The 23,987-nt window shown below is 55.7% G+C and overlaps 1 protein-coding gene across 1 annotated transcript in view; it reads left to right on the top strand.

Moving 5' to 3' along the window:
- Window positions 1-23,987, top strand: part of LOC116839066 (rho GTPase-activating protein 33) — a 49,363-nt gene that overhangs the window by 20,698 nt on the left and 4,678 nt on the right. Inside the window, exons 10-13 of the mRNA XM_075071157.1 lie at window positions 2,911-2,977; window positions 21,089-21,238; window positions 22,065-22,167; window positions 22,526-22,670. Coding sequence (XP_074927258.1) covers window positions 2,911-2,977; window positions 21,089-21,238; window positions 22,065-22,167; window positions 22,526-22,670 — 465 coding nt within the window. The remainder of the gene's footprint in view (window positions 1-2,910; window positions 2,978-21,088; window positions 21,239-22,064; window positions 22,168-22,525; window positions 22,671-23,987) is intronic.

Here is a 23,987-nt window from a genome sequence, read left to right as displayed (position 1 = left end):
CTCCCTAGCTGCCTGGGTGGACACTTGTCATCTGTATTGCAGGTGCCTGGCCCCAAGGAGGTGAACCCACTTAGCAAGGGAGTGAAGCTAAACCGAATTCAGGCTGCGTCAGTTTGGGAGGAGGAGCTGAATGCCATTTAACTAGGGCTTGGTCTCCACTGAAAACTGATCTTGGCACAGCTACCTCAGTCTGGGGTGTCAGATCTCCCCATCCCAGGGCCAGAGCAGTGTAGACACAGCTGTGTTGACAGAGGAGGGCTCCCACTGGCGTGCTGTGCTGGGTGTGTATGTATGCACGCACTTGCAGAAGAGCCTCTGTTGGCATCTACACCAGGAGCTCTGCTGGCAGAGGGTCTGTCATAGCCATTGATACACAGGAATGGGCATCCAGATTTGCAGGTGATGGGTTAATTTGGATTTTCTGTTGTTGGGTTAATCCGGATACACAGTTAAAGTGGTTTAGGAAAGGAAATCTGGATTCATTGGTGATGGGTTTATACAGATTCATGGTTAAACTGGATTAGAAAAGGAAATCCAGATTTGCTGTTGGTGGGGTAATATACATTCACTCTAGTTGTGTTAATCCAGATTCACCGTTGTTGGGTTAATCCACATTTATCAGGAAAATGGATTAGGAAAGAAGTCCAGATTTGCGATTGTTGGGTTAATCTGGATTCAGTGATGGTGGGTTAATCCAGATTTAGTGTTAAAGTGGATTAGTTAAATGGCAGTGTGGACACTGTGACGGAGTCACAGGCCTGATGCACTGGACTTGCTCTTATGCAGCCAACCAGGACTCGGGGGTGGCATGGCTCCCCTCAGGGCACGCTGTCAAGGGCAAGGAGCTATAGCCTTCCTGGTCTGACCTCGGAGCATCCAGCATCCCTGTTCACACCATACACTTCCCCTTGGTGGGTCCAGCTGGACGGGACCCCTGGGGAAGCCAGACGGCACTGCAACTCCACTCTGCAGCCAGCGGGTAACACAGAAGGTTTATTAGTCAACAGGAACACAGTGTAGAACAGAGCTTGTTAGCACAGAAATCAGTGACTGTCAGCAAAGTCTATTTTGGGGGGACCCCGGGCCAGATTTCCTGGACTCCCTCCTTTCCGAGTCCCCCAAAGCCAACTGCCCAGCTACCAGGGACTCGAGCTTCAACACATCTCCTGGTCTTTATCTCACTTCCTGGGTGAAGTATCACCTGGTCGCATCCCCCTCCTGGGTCTAAAGTTACGAAGGGCACTGGCCATGGCATATGTGCAGGCAGCTGGAACCACCTCACCTGCTCCGAGGGTCTCAGCAAAAGTCACACCCCCTTATTTCCACCACCTAGGCATTGGTGCAATACACAGGGAAACTGAGGCATGCACAATCTTCATGCAAAACAGTAAGACTCACATAGGCTCATGTACAGCATAACAAGGAGGAAAACCCCACTTAGTCACAATGTTCTCCTTCCGAATGGGAGTGGGCAGCATCTGGGTGAGTGTCACTCCCTTTGGAAGTGGATTAGGAAGACCGTTGCCATTGGGAAGCAAAGCATCCACCCATGGGCTTAATTCAGTTTAAGGAACCCACCTTGAGTTCACACTTTTGGCTGCTCTAGATTCAGCCCTGGGGTTCATCAGGTCCAGTGTCCTCCATCGGGTCACATGACCAGATGTCCATGCCATCCGAGGGGTGGGGCAGGAATTCACCACACAGGATGGGGGGGGTGGGGTGTCTCTCAGGCTAGCCTGGGGGGATGCCCTTGTAACAAAGCAGCCTTTGGTGGGACACTGCTGAGAGTATCAATTCAGAACAAATTGCTTAGAGCAGGGCAGTCGCAGCCCAAGGCTGAGTTTCTTTCACTACTAAGGCACAGCAAACCAGCCCGACAGAGAGGACTTCGGTTTTGCCCCACTGGCTAACCAGAAGTCACACAAGCAATTCCCTCAGCCACTCCAGTTTCTCAGTATCACTGCCAGCGCCACTCATTATGGGATTGAGTGGTTATGAAAACCAATACCTCAGTAAAAGGAAAAAGGTTGTCCTGATCCCAAAGGACCAAGCCCCAGACCCAGGTCAATATATACCAGTCAAATCTTACCCACAAATCACGCTGTTGCCAGTCCTTTAGAATCTAAAATCTAAAAGTTTATTCATAAAAAGAAAGAAATATACATGAGAGTGAAAATGGGTTAAATGGAATCAGTTACATATAGTAATGGCAAAGTTCTTGGTTCAGACTTGTAGCAGTGATGGAATAAATGGCTGGCTTAAGTCAAGTCTCTGGAGTACACCCGCAGCTTGGATGGGTCATTCAGTCCTTTGTTCAGAGCTTCAGTTTGTAGCAAAGTTCCTCCAGAGGTAAGGAGCAGGATTGAAGACAAAATGGGGACGATGGAGCTGCCTTTTCTAGTCTCTTGCCATGTGGCCTGTGCTTCCTTTGTTTTAAACACTAGCTGCCCAGCACATGGCTTGGAGGCCTTCGAGTTCTGTCCATAGGCATGTCCCTGCCTGCCTTGCTGAGTCACAAAGGTGTATCTGCCTTTTCTCAATGGGTCAGTTGTATAGCTGGTGGTTCTTAATGGGCCATCAAGCAGGCTAGGCAGTGCTGATGCCAAACTGTCTGAGGTGTCAACTAGAAGCAGAGCACAAGTTTGAAATACAGACGGTGTAGAGCCAATACTTACAACTTTAAATACAAAAATGATACCTGCATACAGATAGTGTAATCATAACCAGCACATCATACCCGTTCCATAGACACCTTGCGTGACCTCTTTCATACAAGATTTGGTAGCACTATAGGCCCGTGGTTGCAACAATGATCTGTATGTCACAGATCATGTCAATACGGTCACACCCCCATGTTCAGCTATTGGGGGTGGGGCAGTGGATCCTGACCCCATCTGTCTATCTCGCCAGGTCGGTTTCTTCCCCAGTGAGTGTGTTGAGCTCTTCCCGGACCGCCTGGCGCCAGAGCTCAAAGCAGGTGATGCCTGGGCCCCACAGCTGGGGTGCTGCTCCCCCACAATGAGGTGGCCCTGGGGACTTGGGGGGGGTAGGGAGCAGGGTGTTTGGGGGAGACAGGGGGAGGGGCACAGGAGTATGGGGGATATGGGGAAGGTGGGATGGGCAGCAGGGACTTGGGAGGAGATGGAGTAAGGGGGGGTGGGGTAAGGGGTGCTGGGTGTGGGAGGTAAAGAGGGGGTGGCTGTAGGGGTAGGGCAGGGGGTGGGGGGTATGTAGGGGACAGAAGTGTAGAGGTGTGCAGGGCGCTGGAATGTGTGGGAGTAAATGAGAGGGACAGGTGTCAGGGGCAGGACGGGCGTATGGGGTTAAGAGGAGTGTGCAGGGATGCAGTAGAGTTTCGAGGTATGGAGGGGACAGGGTGTAAGGTGTTCGCTGGGGTTGTGGGGTTATGGACGGGACTGGGATATAGGGATAGGGCAGAGGCGAACTGGGGTGTCAGGGTACAGAGTGGATGTGGTTGCACGCGGTTTGGGTGTGGGGGCATCCTGTTCCCCCTAGCTGGGTCTCCCTGGGACTCAGTGGTCTCTCTGGACCCTGGAGGCACATCTTGGGCTCTGGTGTCAGGCGGGGCAGCCCATGTCTGCCTACATGGAGAGGTGACGTCAGGGCTGACCCTGGCTGGGGTGGAGGCGGGGGAGGGAGGGAAGCCTCTTCTCCACCGATACCCAACCCCATTTCTTCCCCTCCTGTTAACCCCCCAACGACACAGATGGACAGGCGCAGCATCCCTGGGTCTCAGCTCGGGGCCCCTCTCCCCCACGTTGGGTAAGGTACAGTGTAGACTTGCACAGGAGGCCTAAACAAGAGAGGCAGGGGAAACACTACAATATTATTCTGACCCCAGAGCTGGCTGCATCTCAGCCCTGGGCGTGCTGTCCCCATGTGGCGTTATATGCAGCTGTTCCCACTTGCCCCACCCCAGAGGTGGCAGTGTCCCAGCACAGAGTAGGCTGTCCCCATGTGGTGTTGTGTGGCTGTTCCTGTCCACCTACCCCAGAGGTGGCTGTGTCCCAGTGCTAGGCGAACTGTCCCCATGCAGATTTATGTGCGGCTGTTCCCAACTGCTCTGCTCCAGAGTGGCTGCATCCCAACACTGGGCGAGCTGTACCTGTGTAGTGTTGTGTGCGACTTTTGCTGGCTGCGCCACCCAACATGGCTGGATCCCAGTGCCAGGAGAACGGTTCCTGTGAGGTGTTAATGTGCATCTGTTTCTGGATGCGCCAACCCAGAGGTGTCTGTGTCCCAGCACTGAGTGAGCTGTCCCCATGTGGTGTTATGTGTGGCTGTTCTCACCTGCCCTGCCCTGCCCTGCCCCAGAGATGGCTGTGTCCCAGTACCAAGTGAGCCATCCCCATGTGGTGTTATTCGTGGCTGTTCTCACCTGCCCTGCCCTGCCCTGCCCCAGAGGTGGCTGTGTCCCAGTACCAAGTGAGCCATCCCGATGTGGTGTTATGTGTGGCTGTTCTCACCTGCCCTGCCCTGCCCCGCCCCAGAGGTGGCTGTGTCCCAGTACCAAGTGATCCATCCTGATGTGGTGTTATGTGTGGCTGTTCTCACCTGCCCTGCCCTGCCCCAGAGGTGGCTGTGTCCCAGTACCAAGTGAGCCATCCCCATGTGGTGGTGTGTGGTTGTTCCTGTCTGCCCTACCTGAGGTGGCTGTCCCCCAGTGCCAGGCGAATCATCTCCGTGCTGTGTAATGTGAGGCTGTTCCTGGCTGCCCCACCAAGAGGTGTCTGTGTCCCAGCGCTTGGCAAGCTGTCCCTGTGTGTTATGTGCATCAGTTCCACTCTGCCCCACCCCAGTGTTGGCTGTGTCCCACCACTGGGACAGCTGTCCCTGTGTAGTAGTATGTGTGGCTGTTCCCAGCTGCCCTGCCCCAGAAGTGGCTGCATCCCAGCGGCGGGTCAGCTCTCCCCTTGCAGTGTTATGCGTGGCTGTTCCCAGCTGCCCCACCTGAAACGTGGCTGTGACCCAGGGCCAGGAGAACTGTCCCTGTAAGGCGTTGTGCGATTGTTCCCAGCTGCCCCACCCCAGAGATGGCTCTGTCACTGCACTGGGTGAGCTCTCCCCTTCTGGTGTTATTTGTGGATCTTCCCAGCTGCCCTGTCCCGTAGGTGGCTGTGTCCCAGTGCCAGGCAAGCTGTCCCCATGTGGTGTTGTATGCAGCTATCCTTGCTGCCACGCCCCAGAGGTGGCCAGACAAGCTGTCCCCGAGTGGTGGCATATGATGCTGTTCCCTGCTGGCCCATCCCAGAGATGTCTGCATACCAATGCTGGACGAGCTGTCCCCATGCGGTGGCTGTCATGGACTCACAGGTCGTGCCCATTCTTGGCCCCGTACAGTCTGTGGGGGGAACCCTCTTCAATGTGACAGCCTTTTTTGGGGGTGCACTCTCTCTCGGGGAGGGGGGGGGTAAGCCCCTCTGCCTCCTGGAACTGTACCTCTCTGAGCCTTGCATGCCTGTCTCTCACCATGGGCCCCCTCAGGGAGTCCACTCGCTCTGGACCCCCGGGGCCTCCACTCCCAGAGGAAATAATGCCACCCTGCTCTCTAGACCAGAGCGACTCTCAGCCAGCATAATACAAGGAGGGTTTATTGAGCGTGTGAACCCAGCACAGGAAACTCTCAGGGCCTCAGGCCTGGCCTCCCTCAGCACAGAAAATCTAAGTCTCCCCCTGCGTCCAGGTGGGCTCTGCCTGCTCTCTCTCTCCAATCCAGAGCCCCTGTACTTTCCAGCTGGGCATCTGATATCACCTGCCTCCAAGCCCCACCTCTGTCCTTTGTCTTCTGTCCAGGTAAACAGGGTCCCCTGGGCCTCCTCTCCTCTCAGCCATCCTCTGTACCCCTCTGGCTGGAACCGGCTGGTCAGCTGACCAGGGTCCCCTCTCTGCAGGCCATTGTCCTCCCACCGGCCAGAACCAGCTGTGGCATCTGAGCTAGGCCTCCTGGTCACCAGTCACTGGCATATCCATTCTCCTGGTCATTGGCTGGGGTCCCAAGTTCCATCACTGGTCCTCTGTAACATCAAACTCCCTCTCCCATCACTTCATTAAACCAGTAACGCCCAGAGAAACTGAGTCCCACCCCCTCTGCATGCAAACCATTGAAAAAAAACGTGAAAATCCCCCACTTCATCACATCTCCCCCCGTTCAAGTCTGAACTGAGCGGGGTCACTTAGCTAGTGACTGGGGAAGTTCACGGCGCTTGCCCTGGGACAAAGCTGTGGCTGTAACATTGGCACTCCTCCTCACATGGACCACGTCCCTGTTATAACCCTGGAGGAGCAGGCTCCATCTCAGCAGCTTGGCATTAGCCCCTTTCATTTGGTGCAACCATGTCAGGGGTGAATAGTCAGTGTACACAGTGAAGCGCTGCCCAAATAGATATGGCTGCAGCTTTTTGACAGCCCACACCATGGCCAACATTCCTTCCCTATGGCCACATAGTGCTGCTCCTGGGGCAGCAGCTTCTCACTCAGGTACACTGTAGACATGCAGACTCACCCCCACGGGGCCTCCTGCTGGTCTCAGGGAATTAGCTCTGGAGCACCCTCTGCAGGCTAGTGATCCCCCTGTCCTCTTGGCCCCCGTGTCCCTCCCTGGACCCAAGTGCCCTTTTAACTGGGGTGCTGCCTCCTGGCAGTACCCCACTAATCTGGGTCTCCCCTCCCTGGGGAACCCCCAGCCCACTTTGCCTCAGTTTTGGCTACTACCCACTCTCCATCTAGCCCCCCTTCACTGGGGCAGGCTGCAGTATTGGCCACTCATCATCGGCAAAGGGGTTTGGACCTGCTGCCTTGGCCTGTCCCTGGGCTGCCCTCTGCAACCTCCAGTACCTGTTGGCGCAATGCTAGGTCACAGCCTGGGGCTTTCCAGGCTGGAGCTCCCCAGCTCCTCTGTCTTTCCCCAGCCCTGTTTCACTCAGGTATCCTGTGTCTAGCTCCCTGCAGCCAGGCTCTTCTCCCTCTACAGGCAGAGGGAGACTCCTTGGGCTTCTGGCTCACTGCCTCTTATAGGGACCAGCTGGGCCTGATTGGGGCGTGGCCCAGCTGTGACTGCTTCTCTAGTCAACCCAGCTTTTAGAGCTGCAGCTTTCAGGTCCCCCCAAGCCACTTTTTAAACCCCTCAGGGCAGGAGCAGGTAACCACCCTGCTGCATACACAATGTTGGGTGTCTTCCCCCTTTATCAGACTTTGCAGCTTGAGGTCTTCAAACCACAATTTTTAGGACTTCAATAACTCAGTCATGGGTTAGGGTGTTATAAAATGGATGGGTAGGGTTCTGTGGCCTGCTTTGTGCAGGAGATAGACTAGATGATCATATTGATCCCTCTGCCTACGAGTCTATGAGTCTATGAGTTTGCATCAGCACCGCACCCCGTCCCGTGTCTGAGGCATTGGTGAACACCAGGAAGGTTGTTTAATGATACTCTGGCTCTGTGAATCAGAATTACCAGCACTGGGCTTTGGAGAGTGTCCCCTTTAGCACACAGAGAGCCCTGGCACTGCTCAGTCCAGACCACCTTGTCCAGCTTTGCCTTCCTACAAGCTCTGTCAAGGAGCTGCCAGGAGCTAAAGTGGGGCACGACACTTGCCGTAGTACCCTGCATCCCAGTGAAAGCCTGGACCTGCTTCTTAGTCTGGGAGTGGCCAATCCTTCACTGCCTCCACTTCGGCCAGCTCCACTTCAGGTGGCCACTCCCCACCTTGTGGCCTAGATATGACACCTCTGCCTCCCCACCTTGCACTTTCTACGCTTTTATGGTCAGTCCTCCATCCTGGAAGCCTCTTCACCTGAAACACATGTTCTTCCCAGGTCTGACTAAAGACACAGATACCTTCAATATAACTAGAGCAGATTAGGCAACCTATGGCGGCACGTGAGCTGATTCTCAGTGGCACTCACACTGCCCGGGTCCTGGCCACTGATCCAGGGGGGCTCTGCATTTTAATTTAATTTTAAATGAAGCTTCTTAAACATTTTTAAAGCCTTATTTACTTTACGTACAACAATAGTTTAATTATATATTATAGAATTATAGAAAGAGAATTTCTAAAAGCATTAAAATGTATTACTGACATGGGAAACCTTAAATCAGAGTGAATAACTGAAGACTCAGCACACCACTTCTGAAAGGTTGCCGACCCCTGCACTAGAGCAAAGTCTTCCACCCCCCCAGTAACTGGTCCACCAGGCGCTAAAAGGTGACAGGTGCCCCCTTGAGGCCAAAAGGCAGGACCAGGAACTCGAAGAACCCTATTGGGGTGGTGAAGGCAGACATCGCCTGGGCCTCTGGATCCAAAGCCACCTGCCAGTAGCCTTTGGTGAGATCCATAGTAGTGAGGTACCGGGCACCCCACAACTTGTCTAGGGCCTCATCAGTCCTAGGCATGGGTCAGGCATCAGACATGGTGATGGCATTGAGCTTCCGATTGGGATTGGCCCGTCCTTCTTGGGAACTAGCACCACGGGAGAGGCCCAGGGGCTGGTGGGTGGCTGAATCATCCCTAAAGCCAGCATGTCTCCAACCTCTCTCTCCAGGTCCTGGGCTGCTTTCCCAGTGACCCTGACTGGGGAACACCTGATGGGATGGTTGGCTCCCATCTCCACCCAGTGAACATCCAGGTTTGTGAGCCCCAGTCAGTTGGAAAATAGCTGCTGGTAATGAATGCAGCGCCCCTCTGATCTCATCCTGCTGGGCAAGGGTTAGGTGGTATGAGAGGGGAATCGATTCCAGCAAGGGGTCAGCCCCAGCCTCAGGGAGGAGTCCCACCAGGGGATCCTCTCCCTTCTCCCACTGCCCACACACAGCCAGCACCAACTTCTCCCTGTCCCAGTACAGCTTCATCATGTTGACATGGTACACATGTGTGCCCAGTTGGACAGTTCCACTACTAATTCACCTCTTTTACCTGTCTGATGACCTTGAAGAGACAGTCCCAGGCAGCTTGCAGCTTATTCTTCCTTTCGGGGATGAGAAGCATCACCTGGACCCCGATAGCATAGGAGTGGGCAGATGCTGAACAGTTGTACCAGACCTTCTGCTTCCTTTGTGCCCTGACGAGGTTTCCCCTGGCCAAGCCCATGAGCTCCGCAAGCTTTTCCGGGAAGGTCAGTACATACTCCACCACTGATTCTCTGTCGAGGGAAGCCTTCACCTCTCACTTGTCCCTCATCAAGTCCGGGGTGCTCTCACTCTCCTCCCATACAGTAACTCAGACAGGGAAAACCCTGTGGATTCCTGGGGCACTTCTCTGTATGCAAACAGCAGGTGGGGTAAATACTTGTCCCAGTCCCGCAGGTGATGGTCCATAAATGTTTTCAGCATCATCTTTAGGGTCCCATTGAACCTCTCCACCAGCCCATTGTACTGAGGGTGATATGCTGAGGCCCAAGTGTGCCGGACCCAACACTTCTCCCACAAGCACTGGAGCATGCCCGACCTGAAGTCTGTAAGGACCTCCTTGGAGAAACCCACTCTGCTGACAATGGGCAACAGTGCATCTGCCACGGTGTCTGCCTAGATAGAGGACAAGGCCACCGCCTCGGGATAGCACGAAGCGAAATCCAACACCCCCAGAATGTATTTCTTCCCTGACCGGGTCACCCTGCTGAGGGGCCCCACGATGTCCATGGCCACCTTCTGAAAAGGCTCATCTATAATGGGCAAAGGTTTCAGAGGTGCTGTCACGGAGTTCCTGGGCGATGCTCTGGAATTGCTCCCTACCAGGCCAGTCAGGACTTTGGCGAGCCTCCTCTTCCTTGGAGCAGACTGTCTCCAGGGCAAGAAGCTCACACGGCTTCACATCCTGGGTCTCTCCTTGGAGCATTCAGCATCTTCTGCCCCTCTGTGCGCTTCCCACAGTGAGTCCACTCAGGGTCCTGCACCCCCACTTCGCAGTCAGACATGACTCTCAGCCAGCCAGTAAAACAGGTTTATTAGATGACAGGAACATGGTCTAAAACACAGCTTGTAGGTACAGAGATCCGGACCCCTCAGCCGGGTCAATTCTGGGGCCCAGTGAGGCAGACCCCCACGTCTGCCCTCGCTCCTCGTCCCCAGCTAGCCCCCAAACTGAAACCCCCTCCAGGCCCTCCTTCTCTGCTGAGTTCCTTTCCTGGGCCAGGAGGTCACCAGACCTTTTTGTTCTCCCACACCTTTAGCTATCACCTTGCAGGGGGGGAAGGGCCTAGCCATTAGTTGCTAGGTGACAGAGGGCCGGCCAGAAACTGAGGCACCCACACAATATTCAGGGGAAATATTAAGAACAGTCCCACTTTGTCACAGGTGCTTTACACTTATCCCGGGCCTTTCCCACCCCCTGACAGGAGTCACAGGACCTGCAATACTGTTGGACAGCATCAAAGACCTCAGGCCAGTAAAAGTTCTGCAGCAGCCTCTGCCTGTTGTGCCGTACTCCCTGATTCCCTGAAAGGGGAATCATAGAATCTCAGGGTTGGAAGGGATCTCAGGAGGTATCTAGTCCAACCCCCTGCTCAAAGCAGGACCAATTCCCAACTAAATCATCTCAGCCAGGGGCTTCGTCAAAAGCCTTAAAAACCTCTAAGGAATATCGTGGGCAAGTACAACAATCTGCGGCAGTACCTCTGGGGAACCATCAACTGCCTCCTGGCTTTCCAAGGTTCAGTATGCCCCAAACCAGTGCATTCCCAGTACAGGAATCCCTTCTCCCACAAGAATCTCTCCCAGTGGTCCTCCCCTGGGATCCTGCACTGCTATGGCCCTCAGCTTCTCTAAAGAGAGATCCTCCTGCAGCTCCATCTGAATTCAGCCCTGGTTGATGGTTCCTCAGTTTTTCCTAATGTCCAACCTAAACCTCCCCCTCTGCAACTTGAGACCATTACTCCTTGTTCTGTCATTTGTTACCACTGAGAACAGTCTAGATCCATCCTCTTGGGAACCCCCTTTCAGGTAGTTGAAAGCAGCTATCAAATCCCCCCTCATTCTTCTCTTCTGCACACTATTAACAATCCCAGTTCCCTCAGCCTCTCCTCATAAGTCATGTGCTCCAGCCCCCTAATCATTTTTGTTACCCTCCGCTGGACTCTTTCCAAGTTTTCCTCATCCTCCTTGTAGGATGGGGCCCAAAACTGGACACAGTACTCCGATGAGGCCTCATCAGTGCTCGAAATAAAGGGAATGATCACATCCTCGATTTTGCTCGGTAATGCCCTGACTTATACAACCCAAATGCCCATTATTTCTTGCAAACAAGGGCAACATGTTGACACATATCCAGCTTCTCATCCACTGTAACTCTTATGGGTCCTTTTTCTGGCAGCACTGCTTTCCTAGCATTCGGTCCCTGTCTGTAGCAGTGCAATGCATTCTTCCATCCTAAGTGCAGGACTCCCCTTGCACTTGTCCTTTTTGAACCTCATCAGATTTCTTTTGCCCCAATCTCTAATTTGTTCTAGGTCCCTTGTATCGTGTCCTACCCTCCAGTTTATCTACGCATTCCTGGCGTTTAGTATCATCTGGAAAACTTGTCTAGAGGAGCAGTCCACTGCCTTCTCTATTCATTAATGAAGATATTGACAAAACCGGCCCAGGACCGACCCTGGGCAATCCGTTGATGCCAAGCTGCCAATAGACATGGAGCCATTGATCACTTACCCATTGAGCCCAACGATCTAGCCAGCTTTCTATCCACCTTATAGTCCATTTCAGCCAGCCCATACTTCTTTTAACTGCCGGCAAATGCTGTGGCGAGACCATATCAAAAAGTTTTCTGAAAGTCAAGAGAACACTGTCACCTGCTTTCCCCTCATCGCCACAGACCCCAGTTGTCTCTCATAGAAGGCTATTAGTAGCCAAGGCAATGACTTGCCCTTGTGAATTGCATGCGACTGTTCCTGATCATCTTCTCTCCTCTAAGTGCTCAGATTGATTTCTTTGAGTGACCTACTTCATGATTCCCAGGGACTGAGAGTGGAGGCTGACTGGGCTGTAGTTCCCTGGATCCTCCTTCCCTTCTTTTAAAGATGGGCTCTACGATTAGCCTTCTTCCATGTCATTTCCCGAACCTCCCACAATCGCCATGAGTTTCAGATAACGGCCAATGGTTCTGCAATCAATCCCACCAACTCCTTAGCACCCTCGGATGCAATGCATCCAGCCCCACGACTTTGTCTCATCCAGCACTTCTCTACATATAGTCCCGACCACGTCTTTCTGCACAGAGGCTGGTCAACCTTCCTCCATGCTGTGCCTGCCCCAGTGCCGGTCTGGGAGCTGACCTTGTTCGTGGAGACAGAGGCAAAAAAGCATTGATACTTGCTTCACGTCCTCTGTCCTAGGTTGCCCTTCCCTCATTCAGTAAGGGCCCACACTTTCCTTGATCTTCTTGTTGCTACCCTATAATCTGAAGGAAACCCTTCCTGTTATCTTACATCTTTGTTAGCTTCAAACTCCAAGTGGTGATTTGGCTTCCTGATTTCATTCCTGCAGCCTGAGCAATATTTTTATACTGCCTCCCGGTCATTATCCAATCTCACTTCTTGTAAAAGCTTCTTTTTTGCTTTAAGATTCTACGAGATTCTCTGTTTAGCCAAGCTGGTCACCTGCCATATTTACTATTCTTTCTACAACATCAGGATGGTTTGTTCCTGCAATCTCAATAAGGATTCTTTAAAATACAGCCAGCTCTCCTGGGCTTCTTTCCCCCTCATGTTATTCTCCCAGGGGATCCTGCCCATCAGTTCCCTGAGGGAGTCCAAGTCTGCTTTCCTGAATCCAGGGTCTGTATTCTGATGCTCTTCTTTCTTCCTTGTGTCAGATCCTGAACTTGACCATTTCATGGTCACTGCCTCCCAGGTTCCCATCCACTTTTGCTTCCCCTACTAATTCTTCCCAGTTTGTGAGCAGCAGGTCAAGAAGAGCTCAGCCCCAGCTGGTTCGTCCAGCACTTGCACCAGGAAATTGTCCCCTACACTTTCCAAAAACTTCCTGGATTGTTTGTGCACTGCTGTATTGCTCTAGATATTGGGGTGATTGAAGTCTCCCATGAGAACCAGGGCCTGTGACCTAGTAACTTCTGTTAGTTGCTGGAAGAAAGCCTCGTCCACCTCATGCCCCTGGTCTGGTGGTCTATAGCAGACTCCAGACTCGATATCACTCTTGTTGCTCACACTTCTAAACTTAATCCAGAGACTCTCAGGTTTTTCTGCAGTTTCATACCAGAGCTCTGAGCAATCATACTGCTCTCTTACATACAATGCACCTCCCCCACCTTTTCTGCCCTGCCTGTCCTTCCATCCATGACAGTACTCCAGCCATGTGAGTTATCCCACCAAGTCTCTGTTATTCCAATCACATCATAATTCCTTGACTGTGCCAGGACTTCCAGTTCTCCCTGCTTGTTTCCCAGGCTTCTTGCATTTGTGTATAGGCACTTACGATAACTCGCTGATCATCTCCCTTTCTCAGTATGAGGCAGGAGTCTCCCCTCTTGTACTCTCCTGCTCGTGCCTCCTCCTGGTATCCCATTTCCCCACTTACCTCAGGGCTTTGGTCTCCTTCCCCCCGTGAACCTAGTTTAAAGCCCTCCTCACTATGTTAGCCAGCCTACTTGCGAAGATGCTCTTCTCTCTCTTCGTTGAGTGGAGACCATCTCTGCCTAGCACTCTCTCTTCTTGGAACACCATCCCATGGTCAAACATCCAAAACCTTCTCCCCAACACTACCTGTGTAGCCATTCGTTGTCTTCCACGATTCAACGGTCTCTACCCGGGTCTTTTCCTTCCACAGGGAGGATAGACGAGAACACCACTTGCGCCTCAGACTCCTTTATCCTTCTTCCCAGAGCCTCATAGTTTGCAGTGATCCGCTCCAGGTCATTCTTGGCAGTATCATTGGTGCCCATGTGGAGAAGCAGGAAGGGGTAGTGATCCGAGGGCTTGATGAGTCTCAGCAGTCTTTCCGTCACATCGTGAATCCTAGCTCCTGGCAAGCAGCAAACCTCTCAGTTTTCCCGGTTGGGACAGCAGATAGATAACTCAGTTCCCCTGAGGAGGGAGTCTCCGACCACCACCACCTGCCTCCTTCTCTGGGGAGTGGTAGTCGTGGAACCCCAATCCCTAGGACAGTGCATCTCATGCCTTCCAATCGGTGGAGTCTCCTTCTGCTCCCTTCCTCAGATGTATCATGTAGTCCACTCTCCGCATTAGTGCCTGTGGAAAGAACATGAAAATGGTTGCTCACCTATATCTGCATTGCTGGTACATGGACACTCCTCTTTCCTCTTCTGGAGATCACTTGTGACCAAATTTCTTCACCGTCCTTCTGTCCCTGCTGTGCAGCCTGCTCTGATTCTTCAGAATGTTGTGCCCGTAGAAGCATATCCTGACGTCTGTCCAGGAAATCTTCATTTTCTCTTATGCAACGCAGGGTCAATACTTGTTTCTCCAGATCTTGAAGCTTCTCGTCCAATATGGAGACCAGCTTGCACTTTGTACAGACAAAGTCACTTCTGTCCTGTGGAAGAAAGACAGACATGGCACAACCTGTGCAGGTCACAACAGCAGATCACTCACCATCCATAGCTCCTTCCTTCTAAGAGCTTCCTCAGCTGCTGCAGCAACTACTCAGAGGAGCCTGCAAGTTGAATGCCTCAGTGGGCTCTCCCCAGGCCATCTCCCAGTCAAACTCCCTCTGTTAGCCTTTCCGCTGTTCGCTGCTCAGCTGGTTCACAGCTGATTGCCTTTTAGGTGATCATGCACCCCAGCCTCTTTGGGTCCCTCCTTACCTCCCATCTGCTGTCCACAAACTGCACCCGCACTGCGCAGATCTTTGGGCCTCCAGTCCACTAACCACACCTTAAGGTCTGGAGAGCAGATGTCATACAGCTGCTCCAACCCCACCAGGTTATACACAGCCTCTGCGATAGTGGCCCCTGCGCCCTTCCCCCACTTGCGAAGATATTCCCACAGCAGGTTGGTGACCTCCTTGTAAGTGACACCTGAGATCTTGCCTACACCCTGGAATCATTTCCTATATGCCTTGGGGCTCAGTTCAAACTTCAGCAGCAAAGCCTGTTTGAACAGGTCATAGTCCCCCGTCTCAATACCATCCATTTGGCTGAATGCTTCTGTGGCCTTGGGACCCAGCGCGTGGAGTAGACAGCAGAGCCTGTCTGTGGGATCAATCTGGTGTAGATCCCAAGCCTTCTCAAAGGCTGTGAGGTAGGCATCAATATCCCCCGCCTCCTTAAACTGAGGTAGCAGTTTGGTATCTAGATTCCCCACAAAACTGGTGTCTCGGGGCCATTTCCCACTTACCCCCCGCCCCCTGGAAGGCCCTCTTGGCCCGTGTCACGGAGTGTGGGGGGAGACAAGGCCCTGCACCCCCGGCTTCCTGCAATTCACCTTGATTCTCAGCCAGCCAGTGAAACAGAAGGTTTATGTAGATGACAGGAACACAGTCCAAAACAGGCCTTGCAGGTACAGACCACAGGATCTCCTCAGTCAGGTCCATCTTGGGGGGCCAGGGGAGGCCAGGAGGTCTGCCTGGCCTCCCCTTCATTTTCCCAACCAGCTCCAAACAAACTTTCTACCCCCTCCTCTCCCTTTGTCTCTTTCCCAGGCCAAGAGGCCACCTGATTTCTTTGTTCTCCAACACCCTTCAGTTGGCACCTTAGCCTGGCCCCCTCCCTTGCAATCCGTTGCCAGGAGACAGGGTGTCGGCCATTCTTTGTGCAGACCCTTGCATATCCCTGCCCTGTATACTCTGCAACAATTGCACGCCCTTAGATACTTAAGAAATGCATAGGGGAAACTGAGGCACCCACACAGTATTTAGAGAAAACATTAAGAACATTCCCACTTCGTCACAGCCCGCCTCTCCTCCAACTCGTGCTGCTCCTCCATCTCCAGCTCCTTCACATTTAGCTCCAGCTCCAGGGAGTCGGGTCTGATAAGACTCCCAGCTGCTGCATGGACTGCCCCCATGGCTACTCCCCGGCTGCCCCTGCTGGGGTCTGGAGCCTGTTCCTCAGACTGATCATTCTCTACAAGCTGAGCCATCAGCTGCTCCTTAGTGAGCCTCCCCACACTCAGCCTTCTCTCCCTGCACAGACGTGCCAGGTCCTTCTGATGGAGCTGGTTGTAGGCCATTTCCATGCTGGTTCCTTCAGTTCCCTCACTTTATCGCTGGCAGCCACTCACTGCAAAGTGACTGTGCTCACAGCCAGCTGTCTGCAAGGTGCATCCACAAACCATCCTCTGCTACTACATTGTCACAGACTCACAGGTTGTGCCCCACTCTTGGCCCTGTAGGGTCCCTGGGGGGAACCCCTTTCAGTGTGACAGCCCTTCCTGGGGGTCCACTCTCTCTCAGGGGTTAAGCCTGTCAGCCTCCTGGAACTGCACCTCTCTGAGCCTTAGCACATCTGTCTTGCACCGTGGACCCCCTCAGGGTGTCTACTCACTCTAGACCCCTGGGGCCTCCACTCCCAGAGGGAATAATGCCCCCCTGATCTCTGGACCGGAGCGACTCTCAGGCAGCATAAAACAGGAGGGTTTATTGAGCGTGTGAACACAGAACAGGAAACTCTCAGGGCCTCAGGCCAGGCCTCCCTCAGCACAGCACATCTAAGTCTCTCCTGCATCCAGGTGGGCTCTGCCTGTTCTCTTCTCCCAGCCCAGAGACCCTGGACTTCCCAGCTGGGCATCTGAGAGCACCTTCCCTTAGACCTGCCTCTGTCCAGGTAAACAGGGTCGCTTGGGCCTCCTCTCCTCTCAGCCATCCTCTGTACCCCTCTGGCTGGAACCGGCTGGTCAGGTCACCGGGGTCCTCTCTGCACAGCCCACTGTTCTGCCTCTGGCCAGAACTGGCTGGGACTCCTGAGCTGGGCCTCCCAGTCGCCAGGTCACCAGTCGCTGGCGTATCCATTCTCCAGGCCATTGGCCGGGGTCCCTAGTTCCCTCACTGGTCCTGTGTAACAACAAACCCTCTCCCATAACCTTGTTAAACCAGCAATACCCAGGGTAACTGAGTCCCAACCCCTTCTCTGCATGTAAACCATTGAAAAAACCATGAAAATCCCTCACTTTGTCACAGTGGTTTGTGCGCCTGTTCCCAGCTGCTCCACCCCAGAGGTGGCTGTGACCTACCCCCAGGCGAGCTGTCCCCTTGTAATGTTATGTGCGTCTCTTCCCTGCTCCCCTGCCCCAGCGGTGGCTGCATCCCAGTGCCAGGCAAGTTGTCCTAGTGTGGCTGCCCGACTCCAGAGATGGCTGTGTCCCAGCAATGAGCAATATGTCCCCATACAGTGTTATCAGCAGCTATAACCCAGCTGCCCCACCCCAAAGGTGGCTTCATCCCAGCGCTGGACAAGCTGTCCCCATGTGGCATGATATGCGGCTGTTCCCACCTGCCCTGCCCCAAAGATGGCTGTATCTCAGTACCAAGTGAGCTGTCCCCATGTGGTATTGTGTGTGTCTGTTTCTGTCCGCCTACCCCAGAGATGGCTGTGTCCCAGCGCCAGGCGAACCATCCCCGTGTGGTGTTATATATGGCTGTTCATGGCTGTGCCACCCCAGAGGTGGCTGTGTACTGGAGCCAGGCGAGCTGTCCCAGTGTGGTTTTATGTGTGGCTCTTCCTGGCTGCCCCGCCCCAGACATGGCTGCGTCGCAGTGCTGTGCGAGCTCTTTCCCTGCAGTGTTATGTGCAGCTGTTCCCAGCTCTCCTGCCCCAGAGGTGGCTGTGTCCTGGCACCACGCAAGCTGTCTCCTTGTGATGTTATGTGCAGCTGTTCCCGGCTCTCCTGCCCCAGAGGTGTCTGTGTCCCAACACCAGGCGAACTGTCGCCGTGAGCAGTTACCATCTTCTCTGCCTCAGAGGTGGCTGCATCCAAACTCCGGGAGAGCTGTCCCCCTGTGGAGTTACGTGCAACTGTTTCCTCCTTCCCCACCCTAGAGGTGGCCGTGCTCCATCCAGCACTGAGTGAGCCATCCCCATGTGGAGTTGGCTGTTCCTCTCCACCCTACTGCAGAAGTGGCTGCGACCCAGTGCCAGGTGAACCCTCCCTGTGCTGGTTTGTGTCGCTGTTCCAGCTGCCCCACTCCAGAAGTGGCTCCATCCCAGCGGCGAGCACTATGTCCCCATGCAGTGTTATATGCAGCTGTTCCCACCTGCCCCGCCCCAGAGGTAGCTGTATCTCAGTACCAAGTGAGCTGTCCCTATGTGTTGTTATGTGCAGCTGTTCCTGGCTGTCCAACCCCAGAGGTGTCTGGGTCCCAGGGCCAGGCGAGCTGTCTCTGTGAGGCATTATGTGCTCCCGTTCCCGTCTGCCCCAATCCAGAGGTGGCTGTGTCCCATCACAAGGCGAGCAGTACCAATTTGGTGTTATGTGGAGTTGTCCCCAGTTGCTCCACCCCAGAGATGCCTGTGTCCAAGCACCAGGCAAGCTGTCCTCATGTGGTGTTATTTGTGGCTGTTCCTGGCTCTCCTGCCCCAGAGGTGGCTGCATCCCAGCGCCAGGCGAACTGGCACTGTGCAGTGTTATATGTGGCTGTTCCCAGCTGCCCCACTCCAGAAGTGGCTGTGTCCCAGCAATGAGCAATATGTCCCCGTGCAGTGTTATCTGTGACTATAACTCGGCTGCCCTGCCGCAGAGGTGATTTCATCCCAGCGCTGGGCGATCTGTCCCCATGTGGCGTGATATGCGGCTGTTCCCACCTGCCCTGCCCCAGAGATGGCTGTATCTCAGTACCAAGTGAGCCATCTGTGACGCAGGAGGGAGTGGGGTGGATTGACCTGGTATTGTCGTTTAGTTTTACTGGGACTGTCTGCATGGGGAATGGAGAGCAGGGGATGACTTTTGGTGAGGCTGTGGGGGGCGGGGTGAGTCAGCACCTTTGCCGGGGAAACTGGACAAAGGAAGAGGGGGAGAGAAGGAGGGGCTTTTAGTTTCAGTTTTGGGCTGGCTGGGATGAAGCAGGGAACCCCGAGTCTGGGGTCTAAGAGCCTTGCCCCCTAGAGGGACCGGGCTGAAGGGTCCTGGTTGTACCTACAAGCCCTGCTTGGGACTGTGTTCCTGTTGTCTAATAAACCTTCTGTTTTACTGACTGGCTCAGAGTCACGGTGAATCGTAGGAAGTGGAGGGTGCAGGGCCCTGACTCCCCCACATTCCGTGACACCATCCCCATAGGATGTTATGTGTGTCTGTTTCTATCCGCCCTACCCCAGAGGTGGCTGCGTCCCAGCACCAGGTGAACTGTCCCCGTCAGAAGTTATGTGCGGCTTTTTCTGGCTGCCCTGCCCCAGAGGTGACTGCGTCCCAGCACTGAGCGAGCAGTCCCTATGCGCTGTTATGTGTGGCTGTCCCCAGCTGTCCCATCCCAGAGATGGCTGCATCCTGGCATCACACGAGCTGCCTCTGTGCAGTATGTGCAACTGTTCCCGGCTGCTCCACCGCATAGGTGGCTGTGTCCCAGCGTTGGACGAGTTGTGCCAGTGTAGTGTTATGTGCGGCTGTTCCTGGCTGCCCTGCCACAGAGTTGGCTGTATCTCAGTACCGTGTGAGCCATCCCCATGTGCTGTTAGGGGTGGCCGTTCCTCTCCACCGCATCCCAGAGCGGTGGCTATGTCCCAGCACCAAGTGAACCGTCTCTAGGAGGGATTATGTGCGGCTTTTCCCAGCTGCCCTGACTCAGAGGTGTGTGCGTCCCTGCGCCGGGCAAGTTGTCCTCATGCGGTGTTATGTGCAGCTGTTCCCGGCTGCCCCGTCCCAGAGGTGGCTGTATCCTGGAGCCGGGCAAGCTCTCCTCGTGTGGTTTTATGTGCAGCTCTTCCCAGCTGTCCCAGCCCAGACACGGCTGTGTCCCGGCACCGTGCAAGCTGCGACGTGCAGTTGTTCCCCCTGCCCCATCCTAGAGGTGGCTGTGCTCCAGCACTGAGTGAGCCGTCCCCATGTGGAGTTGTGTGTGGCTGTTCCTGTCCACCCTGCTGTTGAAGTGGCTGTGACCCAGTGCCAGGCGAACCGGCCCCATGAGTCATTATGTGCTACTGTTCCCAGCTGTCCCACCCCATAGGTGGCTGTTTTCCAGCACCAGGCGAGCTGTCCCCGTGTGGTAGCATGTGCTCCTGTTCCTATCTACCCCGACCCAGAGGTGGCTGCATCCCAGCGCCGGGCGAGCTGTACCCGGGCGGTGTTGTGTGGCTGTTTCTGTCCGCTCTACCCCAAAGGTGGCTGCTTCCCAGCACCAGGTGTACCATCCCCATGAGGAGTTACGTGTGGCTGTTCCTGGCTCTCCCGCCCCAGCGGTGGCTGCAGTGGCGTAGCCAGGTGGAGGGAACAGGGGGAGCTTTGTTAGTCTATAAGGTGCCACAGAACTCTTTGCTGCTTTTACCAAAAAAAAGAGGGTCAGCCACTGTGGCACTTTTACTAACGGGGCGGTGCTTTTACTCACCCGGCAGTGCTCCGGGTCTTCAGTGGCACCTTGGCGGTGGGACCTTCACTCGCTCCACGGGTCTTCGGTGGCATTTCGGCGGCGGGTCCTTCAGTACCGCCAAAGACACCCGGAGAGAGTGAGGGCCCAGCACTGAAGTGCCGCCGAAGACCCTAAGCACCGCCGGGTGAGTAAAAATTAAAAAGGCACCAAGAAATTGATAAGGCGCCACTTGTGCTCAGTGGGGGAGCGGCCGCTGCCCAGCTCCCCACCAGCTATGTCCCAGCGCCAGGCGAGTTGTCCCACTGTGGTGTAATATGTGGCTGTACCCAGCTGGCCTGCCCCAGAGGTGGCTGCGTCCCAGCAATGAGCAGTATGTCCCTGCGCAGTGGTATCTGCGGCTATAACCCCTGAGGTGGCTTCGTCCCAGGGCTGGGTGAGCTGTCCCTATGCGTCATTATATGCAGTTTCCCCACCTTCCCTGCCCCCGAGAGGGCTGTATCTCAATATGGAGCGAGCTGTCCCCATGTGGTGTTATGTGTGGCTGTTCCTGTCTGCCCTTCCCCAGAGGTGGCTGTGTCCCAGTGTCGAGTGAGCTGTCCCCATGCAGTGTTATGTGCAGCTATTCCTGGTTTGTGACGGTCTCTATCCCGCAGTATGTAAGAAGCATGGGAAGCTCCTTGGTTTTCTTCTCACCTTCATGAAGTCACGGCCCAGCAAGCAGCGACTGAAGCAGCGCGGGATCCTGCGTGAGCGTGTTTTCGGCTGCGACCTGGGGGAGCATCTCCTGAACTCGGGGCATGATGGTGGGACCCTTGGCCTATAGGGCATTGTCTCTCATCCCACTGGTCGCGCCCCTCAGCCCGGGCTTGCGCTTTGAGGCACTGCCTCCAATCCCCCCGGCCATGCCCTATCTCCCAACCTGACACTATGGGGCACTGCCTCCCATCCCCCCAGCTGTGCCCCATCCTCCAGCCTGGCGCTATGGGATGCTGCCTCCCATCCCGCTGGCCAGATCTTGTCTCCCTGCCTCGCACTATGGGTCACTGCCTCCCATCCCCCCAGCTGTTCCTCCAGCCTGGCGCTATGGGATGCTGCCTCCCATCCCCCCAGCCAGACCCCGTCTCCCAGCCTGGCACTATGGGGCACTGCCTCCCATCCCCCTAGCTGTGCCCCATCCTCTAGCCTGGCGCTAGGGGACACTGCCTCCTGTCCTCCCAGCTGGACCCCGTCTCCCAGCCTGGCTTTATGGGACACTTCCTCCCATCCCCGCTGTCATGCCCCATCCCCCGGCCTGGCACTATAGGGCACTGCCTCCTATCCACCCCAGCCACACCCTGTCTCCCAGCCTAGTGCTATAGGGCTCTGCCTCCCATCCCCCCCGGCTGCGCCCTGGCCTCCGTCCATGCCCCATCTCCCATCCTGGCGCTATGGGGCTCTGCCTCCTTTTCCCTGGCCATGCCCCATCCCCTGGCCTCGCCTCTGCTCCCATCCTGGCAGCTATGGGGCACTGCCTCCTTTCCCCCAGCCATGCCCTGTCCCCTGCCCTCAGCTCTGCTGCCGGACTGGCTTTGGAGGTCTTGATGCTGCCACCCGTTCCCGTACCCTCTGCTTATCCCATGCCTCGCACAGTTCCCCAGGTCCTGCGCTGCTGCTCAGAGTTCATCGAGAAGCACGGCATGGTGGATGGGATCTATCGCCTCTCAGGCGTTGCCTCCAACATCCAGAAGCTGCGGTGAGGCCCGGGGATGGGGAGCTGGGGGAGGGCACGGGGGGGGCACATGGCAGGGCACAGGGGAGTGTCAGGCAGTGAGGGAATTTGGGCACGGGAGAGGTGCAGAGCGCGGCGATAGGCAGGGGAGGGTGGGGGGTGCAGGGCACTGTGTGGGGTGGTACCAGACTGGCCCCCAGGGTTAGGGGGTAAGGTGAAGGGGCAGTGCAGGGGAAGAAGGGTGTCAGGGTTGGGGGGCAGAGTGTAGGGAGCAGGGGGCAGGGCACAGGAGAGCAGGTTTGGGTGGCTGGGTTAGGGGGCAGGGGGGCAGAGTTTGGGGGCAGGCACTGGCCTCGCCATACCCACTCTCCCCTTTTCCCAGGCACGAGTTTGACAGCGAGCGGGTGCCAGAGCTGGGCCGGGCGACCTATCTGCAGGACATCCACTGCGTGAGCTCCCTGTGCAAGCTCTACTTCCGCGAGCTGCCCAACCCGCTGCTCACCTACCAGCTCTACCACAAGTTCGCGGTGAGCCCGGTCTGCCCTGCCTGCCCCCCAACTCCTGCGTTCCCTCCCGCCCCCGCACTCCCTGCGTTAACCCAACCCGCTGCTCACCTACCAGCTCTGCCACAAGTTTGTGGTGAGCCTAGGCTGCCCCTGCCTGCTCTCCAACTCCCACGTTCCCTCCCGCCCCTGCATCCCCCCGTGTTAACCCAACCCCCCAACCCACTGCTCACCTACCAGCTCTGCCACAAGTTCGCGGTGAGCCCGGTCTGCCCCGCCTGCCCCCCAACTCCTGTGTTCCCTCCCGCCGCTGCACCCCCCGCATTAACCCAACCCGCTGCTCACCTACCAGCTCTACCACAAGTTCGTTGATGTTGCGGGTTGCCGCCTCGTCCCCCAACTCCTGCGTTTCTCCTCCTCGGTACTATCCCGTTGTTTATACCCCAACCCCCCAACTCGCTGCTCACCCTGCCGAGCTCTGCCATCTATAGATTCGTGGTGAGCCTGGGCTGCCCCTGCCTTTGCCCCAATTCCGTATCCCTTCCGCACCGCCCCCCCGTGTTACCGCACACGCTGCTCACTGCCAGCTTGCCCAAGCGTTGCGGTGGGCGCCGGTCTGCCCCGCCTCGCCCCGATCTCCGCGTTCTCCGCCCCCGCTCCCCCCCACGTTTAACAACGCCCTGCTCGACGCTTGCATGCCTCTACCACAGCTTCGCAGTGAGCCTTGGGCTGCCTTGTTGCCCCCACTCTCGGCATTCCTCCGCCTCCCCGCATGCCTGCGTTACCCAAACCCGCCTTGCTCACCTGCATGCTCTGGCACAACGTTCGCGAGCGATCTGGTCTGGCGCCGGTGCCCCCCAACTCCCTGCGTTTCCTCCGCCTGCGCATCGCCCGAGTTATCAACGTGCTATCAACCTGCCACGCTCTGCCACGCAGTTCGTGGTGATTGCTGGGCTGCCCCTGCCTGGTCCAGCTCCGCATCCCCCCGTCGTCTTAACCAACCCGCTGCTCACCTGCAGCTCTGCCACCACGTTTTCACGGTGAGGCGGTCTGCCTCGCGCTTCTTGCCCACAACTCCAAGTTCCTCCGCGCCCCGCCTCGCCTCTTAACCCAACCGTGCTCACCTACAGCTGTGCCACAAGTTCGCTCGGTGAGCCTGGGCTGGCCCTGCCGCGCCGCCAATCCCGCCATCCCTCCTGCCCCGCATCCGCTGCGTTAACCCCCGCTGCTCGACTAGCCAGCTCGTTCCACAAGTTCGCGTCTGAGCCTGGGTGTCTGCTGCTGCCCCTCCTGTGTTCCTCCGCCGCCGCACTCCCCCGTGTTAACCCAACCCCCCAACCC

Source organism: Chelonoidis abingdonii, chromosome 11 (genome assembly GCF_003597395.2).
Source record: "Chelonoidis abingdonii isolate Lonesome George chromosome 11, CheloAbing_2.0, whole genome shotgun sequence".
NCBI classification, from domain to species: domain Eukaryota; kingdom Metazoa; phylum Chordata; order Testudines; family Testudinidae; genus Chelonoidis; species Chelonoidis abingdonii.
Note: the sequence above shows the minus strand (reverse complement) of the source record. Positions and strands in the feature narration are given on the sequence as shown.